This window comes from Rhinolophus hipposideros (assembly GCF_964194185.1).
Source record: "Rhinolophus hipposideros genome assembly, chromosome: 9".
NCBI lineage: Eukaryota > Metazoa > Chordata > Mammalia > Chiroptera > Rhinolophidae > Rhinolophus > Rhinolophus hipposideros.
In genome coordinates this window covers 91421087-91439046 of record NC_138055.1, presented here as the reverse complement: position 1 = coordinate 91439046, position 17960 = coordinate 91421087, and the positions used below count along the sequence as shown (strand labels likewise).

The 17960-nt window shown below is 48.4% G+C and overlaps 1 protein-coding gene across 3 annotated transcripts; it reads left to right on the top strand.

Annotated features, from left to right (window-relative positions):
* Nucleotides 1-273: 273 nt before the first annotated feature.
* Nucleotides 274-17683, top strand: HDHD5 (haloacid dehalogenase like hydrolase domain containing 5). Of its 3 annotated transcripts, none has more exons than XM_081061578.1 (8): nucleotides 274-648; nucleotides 8368-8571; nucleotides 9657-9769; nucleotides 11241-11334; nucleotides 12624-12657; nucleotides 14408-14582; nucleotides 16520-16708; nucleotides 16897-17683. In XM_081061578.1, the coding sequence occupies exons 1-8, from the start codon at nucleotides 517-519 to the stop codon at nucleotides 17228-17230; spliced, it is 1275 nt and encodes a 424-aa protein (XP_080917704.1). In that variant the 5' UTR covers nucleotides 274-516; the 3' UTR covers nucleotides 17231-17683. The 3 variants fall into 3 exon arrangements, with proteins under 3 accessions (XP_080917704.1, XP_080917703.1, XP_080917705.1); XM_081061577.1 differs by having other exon boundaries at nucleotides 483-648; nucleotides 16816-17683; XM_081061579.1 differs by lacking the exon at nucleotides 16520-16708 and having other exon boundaries at nucleotides 483-648.
* Nucleotides 17684-17960: the final 277 nt, after the last annotated feature.

The window sequence follows — 17960 nt, the reverse complement described above, 5'->3', positions numbered from 1 at the left end:
CTGCAAAGTGTAAGGTTTGGTGGATTACTTCTGTGCATAGTTCCCCAGGCATAAGCATAGAGCTCAACAGGAAGGAGGACTACAGTGAATATTTACTGAAAAAGTACAGGAATTAACAATTGGCATCCGACAGGCGTTCCTTGGTCGGGGACTTGACCACCACTGGAAAGTCCGGCCTCGCACTCTTTCCTCCTAATCAAGGCGTGGTTTCCCTTCACAGGAGTTCCCCGCCCGGAAGGTCACCAAGGACCCAGGTCTGAAACCTCCGCCCCAGGAAGTCCTCAGGTCACAGGCCGCGCTAACGGAGCACACGAGGCGGCCGACCCCAAGCCGCCGTTTACAAAGCGGCCAGAACCCGGCGTCTCGCTGCTCCGCCCCGCGCGGGGCCGGGGTCCGGACACGCCCGAGGGACTACAACTCCCGAGAGGCCCCGGTGCCCCGGCCTCGGACTGGACGCGGCGGGGCGGCCCCGGGCGGGAGGAGCGCAGTGCGCACGTGCGCGCAGGCGACGGCCCGATGGCTGTGTTTGGCTCCCTCTCCGCGCGCCGCGCACTGCCCGGGCTCTGGCGGCGGGCGGCCGCGGGGCTCCGGGGCCTTTGCCCCGGGAGGGGCTGCGCTGCGGGCCCCGCTCGCGCGAGGAGCGCGCAGGTGAGCGGCCGCAGGCTCGGGGGGCCGGGAGCGGCGGGAGGGAGGGAGGGAGGGAGGGGCCGCCCGCGCGCCGCTCCCGCGTCCCGGGCCTCGCAGGCGAGGCAGGTGGCCTCGAGTGCGCCGCGGGCGAGGGGTCGCCCTGGTCCGGGGCGCGGAGGGGCTGCAGCCGGAGCTTGAGCAGACAGACCCAAAGGCGCCCAGGACTGTCCCCTGGCGCCGCGCCGCCTCCCCCCAGCCACTCCGCGGTCCCTTCTTCCTCCTTTCTGGCCGGCGTGTGATGTCTGCATTTCCTCTTTGAATCCCTGGTGAGAACCATTTGGTGACGATTTCCCACCACACACGAAAGCGATGTGGGGACTCGCGAGGGACTCCCCCGCGGGGGCGGCACCTGTAAGGTGACCGCGGGCACCGCAGACGCGAGCGTGGGTTTTGCGGCCTTCTGCCTGTGGCCCCGCCGCTAGTGGACCTGCTGGTGGGCGCAGCTCCGGGAGGCAGGCCCCACTGCGCGCCGCGCGCTCGGGTGGTGCCGGCGTCCTCCCCGCCTGGCGGGCGGGACCGCGCCGGCGTCAGTGCGGCGGCTGACGCTCGGACCCAGGGTTTAGTCCTTCTGTAAAAGGTTAAATAGCTGGCGGACAGCTGTGTCGGGGCTCCAGGCCACTCGCCCGCACTTTCCCCTGGACCTTTTTGCCCTTTCGGTAAAGGGAGTCACTTTGTCTTCTAAATTCACGATGTCCCTATGTAGCAGTGATGATGTTTTACATCTGTGTAACGCTTTCACAGTAGCCCGTGGATGTAGTTTAAATTTTTTACTTTAAAAAACATAGCACTTACTTACTGCCAGACACTACTCTAAGTACTTTACAATTATTAATTCGTATAGTTTTCATAACAACTCTGTGAGGTAAGTACTATTATTTTTCCCGTTTTACAGATGGGGGAACTGAGGCACAGAGATGTTAAGCAAGTTGTCCAAGGGCACACAGCTGATAAGTGGCAGACTCTGGTGCCAGAGTTCTAGCTCTTAACAGCTGTGTTATTGTAGTCGTTTTCCATAGGAAGCAACCAAGATTGAAAGAAGTTAGGTGACTTGGCCAGGGTCACAGAGCTAAAAGCGGCCAAGCTGGAAGCATGGAATGAGAACATGTTGATAAAAGGACTTTGTAAACCAGTGACATAAACAATCATTGCTATCATTTATAACTATTGATTCTAGCGTTTTTGCAGGTTCTGAAATATCTCCGAGTGACCTTTCTGATAGAAAGAGTAGAAAAAGGGAAGAAAGGGATAAAATGTATCATAGAATTTAAGAAGTATTAGCTTTGGAATTGAATCCTGCCTGTACCATTTCCTGGCTGTTTGACCTAAGGCAAACTACATAGCTTTCTAAGCTTCAGTTTCCAATATATGTAATGGAGGCCTTGCTTACTATGCACTGTTTTTACGAGAATATATCTGTGGTACTTTTTGTGATAAATGTAGAGTACTTTGCACAGTAACTGACATATAGTAAGTTGCCGCAAATGTGGAAGTTGTTGGAGGAACCACACATTTTATCACTGCCACAATATGAACTTTAATTAGAGGATATGGCCCAGTACCCAAGACTAGTTAAAAAAAATATCAAGTGATAGAGAAGAAAAATCAGAATACAGATTAGAGAATTAAAAGAAAAATAGAAAAAAAAATGAAAAGAAAAAAATTATCCCTTTGTTCTTTACTCTAGGTAACTTCACTTTTTTCTTTTATTCTTCTATGTTTTTGTTTCTTTTTTTATACCTTCACTTAAAAAAAAAAACTAATAGAGTTTATTTTTTATAGAAGTTTTTAGGTTTATAGAAAAATCGAGCAGAAAGAAAAGTCCCGTATTACCCCCTCCCCACAGTGTCCTCTTGTTGCGTCCTGCACAACACAAGCCGTGGGAAGGCGAGGGAGGCGGCGAGGGTTAAACTATCATAAAGAGACAGAGACTCAAATATAGTTAAACCACAGAGGACCAAGGGACTGACAGCCTCAAGGGACTGGAGCCCCAAATCGGGTCACCGTGGGTATTTATTGATTTTTCACAATAGAAATCACATGATTAAGGGCAGGGTCTGTGAAACTCTTACACCATACAATAATCATTCATTCCAAATCCCATAATTGTCTCAAAGCAACCGATGCATACCATCCCCCAAAAGACCAAGGTGTGGTGCACACAATCCCTGGGGGAACAAGTCTCACAAGATAAGATTATCCCATGAGCCAAACAGGAGGGGCGAGATGCTATTGTTCTAATGGGTCCATTACACCTGAGGGTAAAGGACAACAGTTGAGGCATGTGTCAGCAGCTTCTCAGAAGGAGAGGCACAGCTACCTCCTAACTTTACATTAGCTCATGGGGGTCCTAGGGGGGTCCCGTCTGGCTTAGGTTGTTTCTCCCGTGAGAAAACTTACCCGTCTTTGACTGCAGACCCTGCTTACAAGGACCAAACATGGAGACTTAGGGTAGCATAAACTCAACCCCAATGAGGGACAATCCCGCAGGGTCACCTTTCCCTAAGGAAAGATTGGAGGGGACAGACTGCTAGGTTGCTGTGTGACTACATCCTCTTATGAACATCTTGGCGTTTGTGTGGCACGTTTGGTACAGTTGACGTGTACCTTCACTTTCTGTTTTGCTGACTGCGTGCTTCTCTATGTACATTCTCCTGAGGGTGGGAGGTAGTGATTACTCACTATATAGGTTAGAGATGAGGGACCCTCAAGGATGTTGCTGAATTGTCCTGAAAGCCTTCCTGCTCTAAGTAGCAGGGACTGAGGAGTCTTGTCTAAGAGAGCAAATCTTATGACTAGAATAATCAAATTTAAGGCCAGTAAGCTAAGACCACTTAAGACCATTAAATTTTGCAGTCATCAGCACAGGGAACTGTTTCATTTTTTTTAACTATGTAAGTTTTCAGAAATCCAAAAACAGAATGATACAGCAGATTCTTAAATGACATCATTTCGTCACAAGGTTGAGGAGGTGCTGTTGGAACTTAACTCTTGTTAATATCAATCAGTCTTTGGTGGAACTGGTTTCATTATTTGTTATTTGCTTAAAGTCAGTACCTACTGATGGTAAGTGCAAACTTAACTATTGTGAACTCCACAGACCCATCTTCCAGGCTCAGCAGTCACTAACGTTTTGCTCATCTCCCCCAACCCTTTTGTGTGTGTGTGTGTCTAAGATTTTAAAACAAATTCCTGACTGCGTGTCATTTCAACCCTAAATTCTTCTATGTGTACTTCCAAGGAAATAAGGACATTTTGAATATAATCACAATGCCATTATCATACCTAACAATATTAGTAATTCCTTAATATTACTTAAAATCCAGTCCTTTAAAAATTTTCCCTGATTGTCTCAAAATTATAGGCACATGACTTTTACATTTTAACTTTCAGAACAGTATACGCTGTGTCCATACTACGCAAGAGAAAAGGCAAATGTGGGCTAGAATGACACAGGCCTTACTTACCTCAGCGGACCTCCATTCTAAGAGTCACTAACTCTTCCCTTGGGAGGGGTAGGATGGTCAGGAAGTGCCTAAGGGGAAAGTGCCTGATTTCACCCTAACCCTTCATCCTTTGGGGCATTCAACATTCAGTCAACCTTTACTGAGCATCTACAGGGTCTAAGCACTGGGCCAGATTTGGGGGTTGGAAGGCAGATCACACCCCCTCTTCCTTTAGACCCCTGTGGTGATTCTCTTTGAGAAGAATAAGATGATGGAATTGGAAAAGAGCTATGGTTCCTTTATCCAGGAAAAATCCATAGAGTTTTAAGGGGTTTTATGACCACCCTGAAATCTGTCTGTGGACCTCAGGTTAGGACCCCCATTTTAGTGGGGTTTGTGGAGGAACAGGGAGGGGTGGCAGAGATCCTGAGAGCCACTCAGTGTGCATGAGTACACTGAGTACAGAGAAGAACCAGCACTCACGTGGCCGGGGGCTGGCAGGAGGTGCGGGCCGGCCTGGTACCTCCTGATCTGAGGTGGTGCTGTCTGGGCCCCTGAAGAGCTCCGACTGCTGAAAGCTCTTGCTTTTCCTGCTCACACTGACTGCCACTCCTCGCTCTTTTGCTGGTGACTCTTACATGGCCTGTCCTTAAACGGTCATGTTCTCCCTGGTTCACTTCTGCTCACTCTGTGCTTGTGCTTCTCAGGCTCTCCCCTCTGCTCCCAAATTGTAGCTGTCTCGGAGAGCTGAGACCTTTTGGGTTTTTTTTCCTGCAGGCCTGACGTGGGACGTGTCTGCCCATCAGCCGCCCAGCTGCTGCTCCTCCAGTTCCCTGGGTCAGTGAGTGACACCAGCGTTCACTCTCCCACGTTCCCAGAGGCCGTCCCTCCGCCCCGCACCTGGTTGTTACCAGGCCTGGCTGTTCTGCCTCCTGTGTATGAGCGGCCCCCTTGGTCCCACCTGGATTCTCCCAGTCCACTCAGTCCATTCTTCACCCTGCAGCCAAGGTTTTTCAACAGCACACGTCTGATGATGCCGCTTTCCTGCTTCACACTCTTTGTATTGACCTGTGGTGGTCAGACCCCGAGGCAGGCTGTCAGAGCCCCTCACTTCCCTTCATCGCTGAATGTAATGCTCGCTAGAGGCCGTGTGTTGCCTGTCTCTCCCCACTGAGCTGTGTGGGTGCTTGTCCTGCGGGTGCTGATGGGGATCCAACAGATGCTCGTCAGTAAGCGCGTGTGTTCAGATCTCTCCCTGCCCAGCTCAGAGTCCTCTTCTAAAATCGGCCTCTGTTTACTTAGAACTTACATACTTAGGATTGATTTGCACTTGCAGAAGTGCTGCAGTTTAGTGACTTTGTGTTTCTTAGGCTGGTTGTTTGTTCTTTCACGCCAGCTAAAAAGCGAGAGGCTGGAGCGCAGTTTGTCCTGGGTTGCTCCTAACGGAGGGGTCCTGTGCGCAGAGTAGGTGTGTGCGGTAGGAATGGCTTCACTTGGCACCGACAAAAGGAGAATAGCAAACAGGTTAGGTTGATTTTTTTTTTTTTTTTGGACAATTGAAAAACGCCTTGTTTGTTAACAGTTTATAAAATAAGAAATGGAATGAATTTTTAAAAAAAGAACAGTGTTCAACTTTATAAATCCAAGAAAGGAGATTGAGATGAGATACTATTTATTTAGTTTCAGGTATGCAAAGCAACGTAGTAGACATTTACACCCCTCACAAAGTGATAACTGTCCCCAGTTACTACCCCTCTGACATCGTGTATAGCTGTTACAATACCGCTGACTCTATTCCCTACACTGTACTCCACGCCCTGTGACTCACTCTCTCTGTCTACGCGCGCGCGCACACGTATATATGTGTATATATGTATATTAAATTACAGTTGACGTTCAGTATTCTCCTTCAGCTTCAGGTGCACAGCACAGTGGTCAGGCATCTACACCGTCTATGACGTGACCCCCCTGATAAGTCCTGTGCCCATCTGGCACCTTACATGAGCTTTACAACACCATTGATTCTATTCCCCAAACTGTATTTTATATCCCCAGGACTATATTGTGACTACTAATTTGTACTTTCTAATCCCTTCACCATCTCCCCCATCCTACTCCCCTCCCATCTACCAACATCAGTCTTTTTTCCCCTATATCTCTGAGTCTATTTCTGTTTTGTTTGCTTGTTTATTCTGTTCTTTAGATTCCACGTATAAGTGAGATCATATGGTACTTGTTTTTCTGAGTCTGACTTATTTCACTTAGCATAATGTTCTCTAGGTCCATCCATGTTGTTGCAAATGGTAAGATTTCATTCTGTTTTATGGCTGAGAGATACTATTTTTTTAACTTTTAGATTAAGTTGTTTGATAATTAACAAACTTTTTGATACGTGTAAAAATCAATATTGGCAAGGGTAGAGGGCATTACTGGTGGCCACGTGAGTTGGTACATGTTTTTGGAAAGTAGCTGTTATGTCATTAAAATGTTTGTACTCTTTCGACTGATTTTTAAGAATAATTAAATAATTTACCTCAAGGAAAAATTCATAATATGGAAAAATCAGCAAGCATGAAGAGGTTCCTTACAGCATTATTTATAGTAGCAAAAATGTAGAAAACCCTCAGTGTCCAAAATAGGGGAAACATAATGTTAGTAGATTATTCTCTCAGTATACGAGTATTATGGAGCCAGAAGTGATGATTAAGAGTTAGAGCTATGTATTGATATGGAAAACTAACCAAAAGATACTACCTAAAAAAGGTAAGATGGAAAAGAAAGTACAACATAATGCCATTTGTGTGTTAATTAAAAAATAAGAAATTGTTACTATATATTTGTAAAACATTCCTGGAAAATATGTAAGAGAGGGAATAGCATTAGGTGGAAGAAGGAGGCAAGAAGCTTAAAATTTTTATTTCATCTCTGGTTGTTTTTAAACTGCGTGTGTGTTGTTATAAAAATTTTTTTTAATTAAATTTATTGGGGTGACAATTGTTAGTAAATTTACATAGATTTCAGGTGTACAATTCTGTATTACCTCATCTATAAATCCCATTGTGTGTTCACCACCCAGAGTCAGTTCTCCTTCCATCACCATATATTTGATCCCCTTACCCTCATCACCCACCCTCCACCCCCTTACCCTCTGGTAACCACTAAACTATTGTCTGTGTCTATGAGTTTTTGTTTCTCATTTGTTTGTCTTGTTCTTTTGTTGTTTTTGGTTTATATACCACATATCAGTGAAATCATAGGGTTCTCTGCTTTTTCTGTCTGACTTATTTCACTTAGCATTATACTCTCAAGATCCATCCATGTTGTCACAAATGCTCCTATATCATCTTTCCTTAACGCCGATTAGTATTCCATTGTGTATATGTACCACAACTTCTTTATCCATTCCTCTATCGAAGGACATTTTGGTTGTTTCCATGTCTTGGCCACGGTAAACAAAGCTGCAGTGAACATTGGAGCACACATGTCTCTATAGAGAAATGCTTTCAGATTTTTTGGGTAGATACCCAGGAGAGTGATTGCTGGGTCATATGGTAATTCTATTCGTAATTTCTTGAGGAACCTCCACTCTGCCTTCCATAACGGCTGCACCAGTCTGCATTCCCACCGACAGTGTATGAGGGTTCCTTTTTCTCCACAGCCTCTCCAACACTTGTTACTATTTGTCTTGATGATGATAGCCATTCTGACTGGGGTGAGGTGATATCTCATTGTGGTTTTCATTTGCATTTCTCTGATGATTAGTGATGTTGAGCATTTTTTCATATGTCTATTTGCCATGTTATAAAATTTAAAAAGATGGTTATGCAGGCTATTGTAACAGATAAAAATGGTGTATATCAAGCAAAAAGAACAAGATGAAAAATTGCACATGTAAAGTGTAGTTGTAGCTACATGACAAACAAGAATAGAAGAAGAGATGAAAGGACAATATTAATTGGTTGTGTTAAAGTGCTGGGATTATGTTTTGAATGTCTCTGTTTTCCAATTTAAAAATTCCTTTATGATAATTATACAGAAATATTTTTTAACAAAATAGTTGTGTGTTTAAAAACACATGAAAAAGGACTAATTCTTCGTTATAGATGGATTTGCTCTGTCAGAATCCCGTGTCTCATTTTCCCCGAGAGCTGATGCGGAGCCCCCCTTCATCAGCGTCTTTCCTTCCTTCCATCTGCCTCCTGACTCAGGCAGTGGTGGCTCTCTCCTCCATCTGCAGAGCCTGCCTACCTTTGGGTTCCTGCTGGACATTGATGGAGTGCTGGTGCGAGGCCACAGAGTGATCCCTGCCGCCCTGGACGCCTTCCGCAGGCTGCTGAATGCCCAGGGGCAGCTGCGGGTGCCCGTGGTCTTTGTCACGAATGCTGGGAACATCTTACAAGACAGCAAAGCCCAGGAGCTGTCAGCCCTGCTGGGCTTCAAGGTGAGGAGACAGCCGAGGCGTGGGAGCCCAGGGACCTGGTTCCCAGTGGAGCTCCCACTCCAGCCCTGACTGAGCCTTCTTCCCTGGGCTGGAGTACCGTGTTGAGAGGTGCAAGAGAATGGCCAGTTGGGTCAGCACATGTTTCTGCCCTGCTGCAAATGCAACTAGAAGTTCAAGCCCAGCCCCCTGAGTAGAGCATCATCAGCAGGGTCCTTGTTTCCAAGTGTGTCTGCATACCCACCGAGCACAAAAGTCCTGCCCATGGAGCTGGCACTTTCAACCTGCTGTCTTTACATCCATTTCTTTTCTCCTGGGCATCCGACTTGTCTCTTTTGGATTGGCAGCCCCTGGAAAGCAAGGGTCGCATTTTTCTGAATCTGCATATACCAGGTGGGACTGAAGTAACAGCCCTGTTTCTCATGTAAGATGGACACACTGCGCTGCCCCCAGCGCAGCCCCTCTTCACCCACTTGCAGCTCCCCATGCATCCCCACATTGGCACATTCATTCTTCTCTGCTGAGGGTGGGTGTGGTTTTTGGAAAGAGTACTGTGGAACCAAAAGAGTAAATAAAGTGGCTGATTGCGAGGGCGAACCTGCTTGGGGATGAATGCGGGGAGTAAAGGCGTCAAACTGGTTCTCTTCTGTGGTTGCCAGAGCGGGTTTCAAAAAAAAAAAAAACAATTCTGAGAAAAGGCTGCATTGTCGCAGTTAGTATGTGTTGAAAAGCCACGCCTCTAAGTAGAACTGAAAACAGTCACATGAGAGGTAGGTTTCTGTGGCGGTGACAGAGAACGGGCACGTGGAGCTTGTGCCCCGCAGAGGGCAGAGCAGGATGGGATTGGTGTGTGTCAGAGCCATGACCGATTGCGTTTCTTCCTTGCTTGTTTGTGTGGCCAGAGCCAAGTCAGACACGTGGTGCTCACACCTGTTGGGATAAGTTTCTAGAAGCTAGGGAGGGGGGCTTTTCCCCCCTTCTTTTTCTGGGCGTTTTGTTTTTTTTCTTTCGTAGGTGAAAGAAACTGCCACCTGTCTGCCATTATTTTCCTTCAACTGTGGCCTTTCTCTGTTCTCCTCTATCTCCAGGTGGAGCCAGACCAAGTCATTCTCTCTCACAGCCCCATGAAGCTCTTCTCACAGTACCACGGGAAGCGGATGCTAGTGTCCGGGCAGGGGCCCCTGGTGCAGAACGCCCAAGCGTATCCTTTTGGTGCTTCTTGCTCTGGCCGAAGAGGAAGGGGCAGGCCTGGGGCCTTTCCGCCCGTGGTTGAGGGGGGCTGTTGTGAGATGGGGTGCCAGGGTTCATGGGGTATTGGGGGGCTTTTGAGGGAGGTAAGACAGCCCTCAGGTGTGGCCAGTCCTGTTGCCTGGAGATTTCTGAAAGCCAGGCCACTGCATCAGAATCTTCTGGGGAGCTTAAAATACAGATTCCTGGAGAGTCTTGAGTCACTAGGTCTGAGATAAAAATAAGCGGTCTGTATTTTAAGAAAGAAAACGGTGCTCCTGTAATTAGTTTTGGGAACCACTGCTTTTGCTTTGCTCAGTCAGCTTATCTGTCAGTGTTAATTAAGTATCTACAGTGAACTAACTCAACCTTGGGATATGTGCACACTTGAGAAGCAGAAGACTTGTCCCTGTTCCCAAGCAGCTTATTTATTTGCTGCTCCTGTAGGTCCCTTGGAGCCCTTCCTGTCACCAGCGCTGTGCTACAGGCTCTAAGGGGGCAGGGCCGGGAGAAGCAGTGGGAGTGCGACTTAATCAAGGGGCTCAGATTTGAGGGAGCAGGAAGAACACCTGTCCACAACAGCGGAGTATCTCAGATGGCACGGGATTGAAGACTTAAAGAGCGGGGGAGTCCCAGTTCTGGGTGTCCCAGGTGTTGGGACAGGAACATCTATGGAGCAGGACTTACTTGTGGCTTCATGGAGGGCATGGCTGTGCCACAGGCGAGGGTTCAGGCTTTTCATGCAGGGACAGCAGCTAAGGAGGCTGGGAAGAGAAGGGATGGTGAGGGCCCCTGAAGCAGGAGACTGGATGGGAGGATGGGGAATAGGAGAACAGGAAGCGTGTGCTGGGGGTAGGAAACTGCAGGAGAAAATGCAGGCAAGAGAGTGAGTTCGTTGTGAGGGCCGTGGGCAGTCTGCAGGTGATCTGATGGGGCACCATTTTGGGGAAATTCGTTTTGAGAGTAACCTGAAACCACGTCCAGTTAAGTTTGCAAGTGGGAATTGAAGACAGCAAAGTGGAGGCAGGTCTTGGAGGGATAAGCCTGGAGCTGGCCCGCCTCTCCCCAACCTGGATGAACCCGATTCATCTTAAAGCTTCAGCCCAACTCTAACTTTTCTAGGCCCTTTGTCCAGCTCCCTAGGCCACTGAGCAGTCACCTCTTTTGTCACCTGCTTCTCACAGTGGCAGCACTGTTCACCGAGTGCTGACTTGATGTGCTTTGGGTACCCCGGCAGTGCCCAGCGCAGCTCCCGGCCCCGGGGTGCACCCCGTGACTGCCCGCTGGCGTGTTGCTGTGGAGAGTGCAGCCCTGCCCGGCCTGCCATCCTGCCCGCGGGTTCACGGGGGTTGGGGAGCAGTGTGAACAGGAATGGCGGGTTCCCCTCACTTTAAAGGTGTCTTTCCCCAGCACTGTCCAGCTTTGCTTCCCTGACCGATGTCTAGACTGGGCTTTAAGAATGTGGTTACTGTGGACGAGCTGCGGGCGGCCTTCCCCGTGCTGGACATGGTGGACCTCCAGCGGCGGCCAAAGACCACGGTAAGGAGGGCAGTGCCGGGCTCGTGCTCACTTGTGTCTGCTGTTCCTTCGTGGCTCCTCTTGCTGACCTTGCAGCCCCTCCTGCTTAAAGCTGCAGCTTGTCCATTTCGCAGAGCTGCCTCTGTGAAGAGGTGTGTTTGGCCAGGGACTTGTTCCCCAGATACACTGAGTGGCCCAGGGGAGCACCGTGCTCCTAGGGCTTTCCTTTTTGCAGTTTGTGCTGAGCTGAGAACCTTCCAGAGCCCTGGCTCCTCCTCCAGGTAGTGGCTTTATGGCTTATCAGCTGGCGCTCCCGGGGTTGCTTGGGAGAATCATTAACCTTTGTTAAACCTGTCACTGCTCTACTTTATCCTGAAGCGTGTTACAAAGACTTGTCTTTGTGGGGAGCCCGTCATTGTAATGGGGGTTCTGAGTGTCTGCATGTTCCTTTGGGCACGGCTCGTATTTGAACCCCTGGTTTGATTTTTTTCTCTCTTCTGCTCAGTAGTCACGGGCCCTGTCATTGCCCCTCTCGAGTGTGACGCCCATCTCTTGGGAGCCCCCGGCCTCTTCTTCCTCATGGGAACCCCACATATATCACACAGCCCACATTTTAAGTCAGACCACTGTCAGAATGTGATGAAACGTGTCAGAAACAGATAGGCTTACTTTTCTTTACTTACATAACTAGTCCTCCTTCTTCTGGAGCTTTCCAATTCAATAGAGCATTTTGAGAGCTTTCTCCCAGAACCATGCAGATTATGTGGAAAGCAGAATGTCAGAGTTGGAACAGATCTCAGAACACCTCTGAGACTGAGCCCCACATGAGGGAAGTGACTTACCCCAGGTCACATAGCTGGTTAGTGGCAGAGGCCAGTCTGGGGAAGGAGTGGAAGAGGTTGGTAAAGTGAGAGTCCTCATCCGACATCGAGAGAAATGGTCTGTTAGCCTGATGGCCTTCCTTTTCTCCATAGGCTCACCTTCATTTTTAGCTACCTGATTCTAGACTCTTGCTTGGCCCATCTCTTGCCTCCTGGCTTTGCTGGAGAAGGACAGCTGACCAGCCCTTCCTCCTGGCTGACCTCCATCTGTGGTACCCCTCAGCATGGTCATTCTCTCTTCACCTTTCTTCATGAATCTTCCTCAGTCCTCTCTGGCTTCTCCTCAGCTTGGGCTGAACCAGGGGGGTGGTCTTCGATCCTGCCTGGAATGCAGTTTTCCTCTCACCCCCCTTTGGAAACCAGTGTGTGATTGGCCGGTAGTGGAAAGTAACCGTTGCATTGATGGGACTGTTCTTTGTCTCTTGGCAGCCCCTTCCAAGGAACGACTTCCCTGCCATTGAAGGTACTGAGGTCATCTCCTTGTGTGGGCGAGGGTCTGGGCTGTCCTTCCTCCTCTCAGGGCTGTCATAGATTGACTGTTTGTCTGCAGACAGTAGGGTAGCCAGGGAGCACCAGGCCTTAGGCACCTGGGGTCTGCTCTCGGACCTGCCCCTCACTGCCTCGGAGATATCTGCTGATAATCTTTCCTTCCCATGTCACTTGCCTTATTATTCCAGAAAAATCATAAGCTTAGAAAATCTTACAGTAGAAAGGTACCTAGATGTAATCTAGTCCAGTGTTCTTTGCCCCTATAAACCCAGTTCTCTCCTTGTGTAACAAAAATATTGTAGTGTCCCCTTTACTAACCTGAAATGAAATTCATAGATAAAATATCTTTCCATATACATATATTAAAAAGTAATTAGTTTAATATAAAGCCCTAATTGTAATAGCGAGAAATAAAAAGAAAAAATTTTGGTAAGGTAATATATATTTCAAAATGTAATAATTATCCAAAAAGATAAAGTGAGGTAGTAAAATGATTGCACCAAACATAGAATCACCATGAATGCTATGGCTACAACTGCAGCCTGATAATATGTTTCTAGGTGTGATACAGGTGTGTTTTACTGGTGACTCAGAAATTAGGGGCAGCATTGTCATTGGTGAAGTGATTTTGCAAAATAACTCTTGGTAAAGTTTCTTTTCCTTTTTAAAAAAAATTAGTTTGTGCAAAACAATGTAATAGGTTAGACATTTACACCCCTCACAAAGTGATAACCGCCCCTCCTCACACTTGGTAAAATTTTGAAAAAATAAAGTACAGTCTTCTCTTGATTTATATGATAGTTGCATTTTTGGAAAAATCAGTGTTTATGAAAACTACCAAAAATGTAGAATGGAATTAAGGTTTAAGCATAAAGAGGTGGTTTACCTACTGAATGCTAGATGGGCACTTTCAAATGTGAGTAGACGTGGGGCAGGTTTTGGTTGCCCAGGAGCCAGCACCCCGGGCCCCTTCCCATCCTCACCAAGTGTCGGTCACTGTGAGGCTAAAACACATCCTCCAGCGGCCAGGACACCTCCCGAGGCAGCAGTGGTTCAATTCACTAGTCTTGGAGCTGGCGCTACAGCTTCCATTTGTTGAGTCCTGTGTGTTCTGCGCACGTTAAGTATTTATGATATCTCATTTTTATCCTCCTGACAATAGTAGGTGTTGTTAGTAAGCAGTCAAGGAAGTTGAGGCTTGGAGAAGGTAAAGAACTTGCCCACAGTCACAGGGAACAGTTGACAGAATCAGCCTTGGAATTTGGGTCTCTGTCACTCCAAATCTCCCTTCCCTGGCTGTTAGGTTTATTGGCCCCTGAGGCTCAGAGAGAAGTGGCTGAGGAAGGGGAGCCCTTTGCCAAGTACCTGTGGGTCAGGTGGTGCGGAGAAGGGCAGTCAGCAGGAGGAAGCAGGCCTGGACTCGCTATTGCCTGTCTTGTTTTTACCCTCTTCTTGAAGTACAGTGGCCACAGTGACAGGGGAGCCCTTCGGAGGTGCTTTCCTGGGCCCTGGGCTTTCGTCACCTTGGGTGCATGGGTGAGTGACTCTTTCAAGGCTGGTTCAGGGAACCGTGACCTTGCCAGTGTGACTACTGTGGGGGAAGACCTTGTGGTTGGGGGGCGCCAGCTGGCCTCAGGTCCCCTGAGGGCCGCCCGCCCACCCGTCCGCTGTAGAGGGCCTGCTGAGGGACTGCACCCTCATCCTTGTGCCTTTGCTCTTTAAAGGGGTGCTGCTGCTTGGGGAGCCAGTCCGCTGGGAGACAAACCTGCAGCTGATCATGGACGTCCTTCTCAGCAATGGGAACCCCGGGACTGGTGTGGCAACGGCCCCCTACCCCCATCTCCCTGTTCTCGCCAGTAACATGGATCTCCTTTGGATGGCTGAAGCCAAGATGCCCAGGTGAGGACACAGCCCCCAGCCGTGACCCTGGTGGCCCACTTCCAGCTGCCGCCCGAGCAGCCCTGCTGACAGTTTTGCACTGTCATTTGATGCTCGGGGCCTTCAGACCCATCTCAGGGTAGGCCCTGTAGGTGCCGCAGTAAGGTGGCTTTCTGGGAGGGGTTTCAAGGTCACTTCAAGTACTAATTATTAAACAAAAACTGCAGCTTACTGAGCACTGAAGATGTACTGAGATAATCTTTAACAAATGGCCCTTGCCCTCCAGAATTCTCTTTGACTAGAGGAACCCAAATGATGGTCAGCTTCTGAGGTATATCAGTGCAAATGATTCATCTGCTTTTCCTTCCAAGCCTTCACCCTGTGGCGTTGATTCTTCCACTGTTTGTCTCCTTTTGCCCTTAAGAGGTCATGGCAGGGGAAAGCAACAATTGTTCTGATGTGTGTATAGACCAGAGAACTCAGACCTGGTGGGTACGTGACTTTCTCAAAGGCACATGGGTAGTGAGCAGGCTCACACTCCCTGTTCAGCTGTGTAGACCTCACTTGCCCTGTCCCTGTCTGAGACTGAGCATAGTATAAACAGCACTTTTTCTGACCCTGGAGGTGCTTTCCTGGAAGGAAAGGCTGCGATGATGGCTTTCCTGAGGGCTGCGATGTATTGTTTGGCTGCTCTTATCTGCAAGGCCAAAGTCTAGTTTTCTTTCATGCCATTGATCCCAGTGAGCTGGGTGAGTGTTTCATCATTGGGGCAGCAGGGCCTCAAGTCACGCGACTCAATAGCCCATAAGAGATGGGGAGTAGGTGTTGTGTCTTGTTACTTTTAAAGTATGTTTCTGTAGCTTGAGATTAGGAATTTTTACTGAAGTATTCTTCCTAGAGTTATTCTGACACTAGCTAAAGTGGGTTTGGTTATATAAGCTGTGAACTGAATAGTAAAGGGAAAATTTCAATTTATAAAACAGATTTGGGATGAATCTTTCATCTAATAATTTAAAAATTGAAAACAATTTGTTATATAAATAAATGACATAAATATAACATCAATATATTGTGCAGTATCAGTTCAGATTTGGTTTAGCCGCAAAGGATAAAAGCCCCAAGCGTAAGTATCTTAAACAAGGTATAAGTTTATTTCTTTCTCATGTGAAAGAGGTCTGGTGGGCAGCCCAAGGCTTGTGTGGGAGCTCCAGCCGCTGTCCACACAGCAGGCCTCTTGGCCACCTGCTGTGCAATGCTTAGCACTTTCCTGGGTAATCCAAAATGGCTGCCCGAACTCTGGCCATCATACCAGCATTCCAGCCAGCCGGAAGGAAGAGGGAGGGTAGAGAAGGGCATCCCTTCCTCAATTTTAAGGCTACTTCCTAGAAGTTTAGTCCAGTATTTCTGATTTCATTGACTCTGGCTGTCGTGCAGTCACATGGCTGCACTCCTAGCTGCAGTGGAGGAAGGAGATGCAGCTTTTTACACCTGGTAGCAATATGCTCAGCTGAAAACTGGCACCAAGAAAGAAGGGGACAATGGCAACCAGTGGTCTGCCACAAATCTAGAGCATAATCTAAACTTAGGTCTCTGGAGTCCAAATGCCTGGGATGAAATCCTAACGCTTTCACCTTGGGCAAGTTACTTAATCTCTTTATGACTCAATTTCCTCACTTATAAATGAGAATAATGATCTCCTTGGGTGTTTCTGAGAGTTAAATGTGATATGTCATCTCCAGTGCTCAAACAGTGCTCAGTAAATGTTATCAGATAATGGCAGGTCATAAATGTAGGTAATGAGTGTAATTCTTACTAGATAAAAGTAATTTCATTTTGAGCTGTCACCACTGGGGCCCTGGAGTGAAAGGTTGGTGTGCCGGGTTCTGCTTAGAGAATGGCAGGTGGCGTAGAGGAGCCCAGGAGGGAAGACTGAGCTGCTGAGCTGTCTTCTCTGGCAGGTTTGGCCACGGCACCTTTCTGTTGTGCCTGGAAACCATTTACCACAAAGTGACAGGCAGAGAGCTGAGATACGAGGGCCTGATGGGCAAACCCAGCATCCTCACTTACCAATATGCAGAGGACCTGATCAGGCAGCAGGCGGAGAGGCGCGGCTGGGCGGCCCCCATCGAGAAGCTCTATGCTGTAGGGTAAGCTCTGTCCATCTCCTCCAGCCTGTCAGGATTCCCCCCTCCTGACCTCCCCCTTCTCCCTGCCCTTGTTTCCCTGTAGCTAATACACGCTCTTCGCCCCACAGTTGTCCGCTGCGCTCTGTGCCATACAACACTGAACTTGGGTTTTCTCTTCTTTCCTTTTCCACCATGGCTGCCTCTGCTAGTGATAACCCTATGTCTGATGTCTACGGTGCCAACCTTTTCCACTGGTACCTGCAGATGACGCAGCACGACAGAGCAAAGGAGCCGGGCACCAGTGAGCTGTGGAAGCAGCGGCCCTCAGCAGCTCAGAGCTGCGCCTCCATCCTTGTGTGCACTGGCGTGTACAGCCCCGAGGCCCCAGGCTCCACAAAGCCTGCCCAGGGCACAGACGAGCCTCCCTTCCATGGGCACCGAGACTTCAGCTTCAGCCCAGGGCTCATAGAGGCATCGCACGTTGTGAATGATGTGGACGAGGCCGTGCGGCTGGTATTCCACAAGGAGGGCTGGGCTTCGTAGTGAGGACCGGCCATTGGAGGCAGGCGGGAGGGCCCGAGCTTCTAGCCCGCATCACTGGGCATCACTTCAGGGCCTGCTGCCCACAGCTGTGGTACTGCTGCTCACTTGGAAGACGACACTAGCTTTTTCTCCTGCTGGGAGTAGCCACAGAATTGTACCTTGGGTAGCATTTTGGGTAGACTTTCAGGATTTCCCGAGCCTACTTCCTGTCTGTCTCTCCTGGCAGTCTGACCTCAGCCCTGTCCCTTTACCCGTGTGCCTCAGTTTCCTCCTCATTTCAGTAGGGACTTCTGGAAAAAGGGGAGGTAATATGGAAATTTCTGCAGGACCTTTGCCTGCATGCCAGCAACGTGTGTAACTAACATGCACATGCTACTTTTATTTTTTTGTATTTCAGCTTATTGCCCAGAGACTTGGGCGTATTTTTTTTTAATTAAAATAATCAAATATTCATTATGCTGTCTCTTGTGAAGCTCTATCTGGAATGTACTGAAAGGTCTTGTGGGGGCAGGATAGTGGGTGAGCAGTGTGGGTGAATATGAGGCACAGGGATTGGTGGCATTTCACTCCCATAAGGTGGTGAGCTCTCCTTTCCCACCTCTGTGTGCCTCCCACCTCCATCTGTGCTGAGAAACACGTCTGTCTAGGAATGAGTTATGCCCAGGCTTTGGCATATACTTAGCAACTTCCCGATTGGGAAAAGAAAAAGGACCTTATTTATGGTTTGTCC